This window comes from Sesamum indicum, linkage group LG11 (genome assembly GCF_000512975.1).
Source record: "Sesamum indicum cultivar Zhongzhi No. 13 linkage group LG11, S_indicum_v1.0, whole genome shotgun sequence".
Taxonomy (NCBI): domain Eukaryota; kingdom Viridiplantae; phylum Streptophyta; class Magnoliopsida; order Lamiales; family Pedaliaceae; genus Sesamum; species Sesamum indicum.
The window spans coordinates 276,774-278,489 of record NC_026155.1 but is presented as its reverse complement, the minus strand read 5'-3'; the positions used below and the strand labels follow the sequence as shown (position 1 = coordinate 278,489).

Below are 1,716 nucleotides of genomic sequence, written 5' to 3'. Positions count from 1 at the left end.
TATGGTGGAACTCGGAGTAGGTTGTTTATTTTTGGTGTTGGCTCATTGTTTAAGATTATGGTGGCAGTGGGCGTATGGTTCTTCTGTTGGTGTTGGGTAGCATCACCCAAGTAGCTCCATTAGTGGGTGTGACTGATGAGCATACGCTAACTCAATTTGGGGGGGAGGGATGTTCATCAACTGCATGCATCTGAATTTTTACAGCTTAAAATCACCACTTAATTACAGTCTCATTCACAGTGATGCCAATGATTCCATGACTTACTGCCAGTATAGGAATTTAGGAGTTGGGATTTGGTTTTCATAGAGAGGTGGTGGTGGTCAGTGGTGGCGATTGAGTGATAAGTATATAAAAGGTTTGAAGATGATGTTTGTGCTAAAAGTGACTGCTGTCCCAAGTCACAAACAGCAGCAAATCTATCTCCCCTTGTACTCCATTCTTACTTGAAACTTAATCCATACTCATCACATACTTACCAGGAAAAGTAATGTGTGTGTGTACAAATTGATGATGATAAGCTAAATCTAATTCTTTGTTGAGACTTGCAGCAGCAGCAGGTGGGAAGAGCTACAAATGTTGGTTTCAAGAAGAAGAAGAAGAATATCACAATAAATGAAATTAATTTTCACTATATTTACATGTAAAATTAATTTTCATTTCAATGAAAAACACACACACAGAATATATAATATCTATCATCGTTCACTGATTTCGGAATCATGATCCAAAGATCCTGCTCTCCTGCAGCTCTTTAATCTTAACAGTCCATACAACTTTCGAAACTCCTTCGGCACTACTGTCTCCTTCCAATCAACGCCACCAGACTCCTCCGACATCGCTGGCGACGGTGCCGTGCTCTCGCTCATCCTCCCTCCCACCTTTCCCACATGTTTACTGTTGGATTGTAAAGCGGAGATCACTGATTTCAGCGCACGGCTCGGCGAGCTCCGATTCACTAACATCAACTCGCTGATCTCTGCCGGACTCATCCTCGCTCCGCTTTGAATAATCTCCTCTACTTGTGGAAATAACTTATGCTCCTTAACTCCTAGATAATTATTGGCCAGATTCTTGAAAGAGTTGAAATCACACATAGGAAAATGAATGTGCATATCAATTCTTCCAGGCCGCAGCAAGTCTGGATCGACTCCATCTTTACTGTTCATCGTGAAAATCATAAGCCTCTCATCCTGAGAATTCAATATCCCGTCCATGAAATTCAGCAAACCCGATGACGTAATCCGCGCCCTCGATTTCTCCAAAACATAGCGATCCAAATCCTCGACGACGATCACAGATTTACTCGTGGTTTTCAGCAGAATCGCATTGAGATCGGCGTCATCGGCCACTTGCCACAAATTGACGTTGTAAACGTCGTAATTCAGCAGATTGGCCGTGGCTGCGATGAAACTGGATTTCCCGGTGCCGGAAGGGCCGTAGAGGAGATAACTGCGTTTCCAAACACGACCCAGCTTGTGGTAATACTGCTTGGATTTAAGAAATGCTTCCAAATCGGAGCGTATTTTGGTTTTCAAATCGGGGTCGATGACGAGCGAGTCGAAAGTGGCGGGGTGATTGAAGGGAACCGATTTCCATTTGCCGTTGCTGTGATTGTGAATCCTCAATTCTTTACCTCTCTGCTCGATGTCGTCGGAGACGGCGTGTATGTGTTGAAGATAAGGTTTGAGAATTCTTCGCTTATCCTTTTTCTTCTT

The 1,716-nt window shown here is 43.4% G+C and overlaps 1 protein-coding gene across 1 annotated transcript in view; it reads right to left on the bottom strand.

Annotated features, from left to right (window-relative positions):
- Positions 594-1,716, bottom strand: part of LOC105173133 (AAA-ATPase At2g46620-like) — a 1,568-nt gene continuing 445 nt past the window's right edge. Inside the window, exon 2 of the mRNA XM_011094794.2 lies at positions 594-1,713. Coding sequence (XP_011093096.1) covers positions 697-1,713 — 1,017 coding nt within the window. The 3' untranslated portion in view covers positions 594-696. The remainder of the gene's footprint in view (positions 1,714-1,716) is intronic.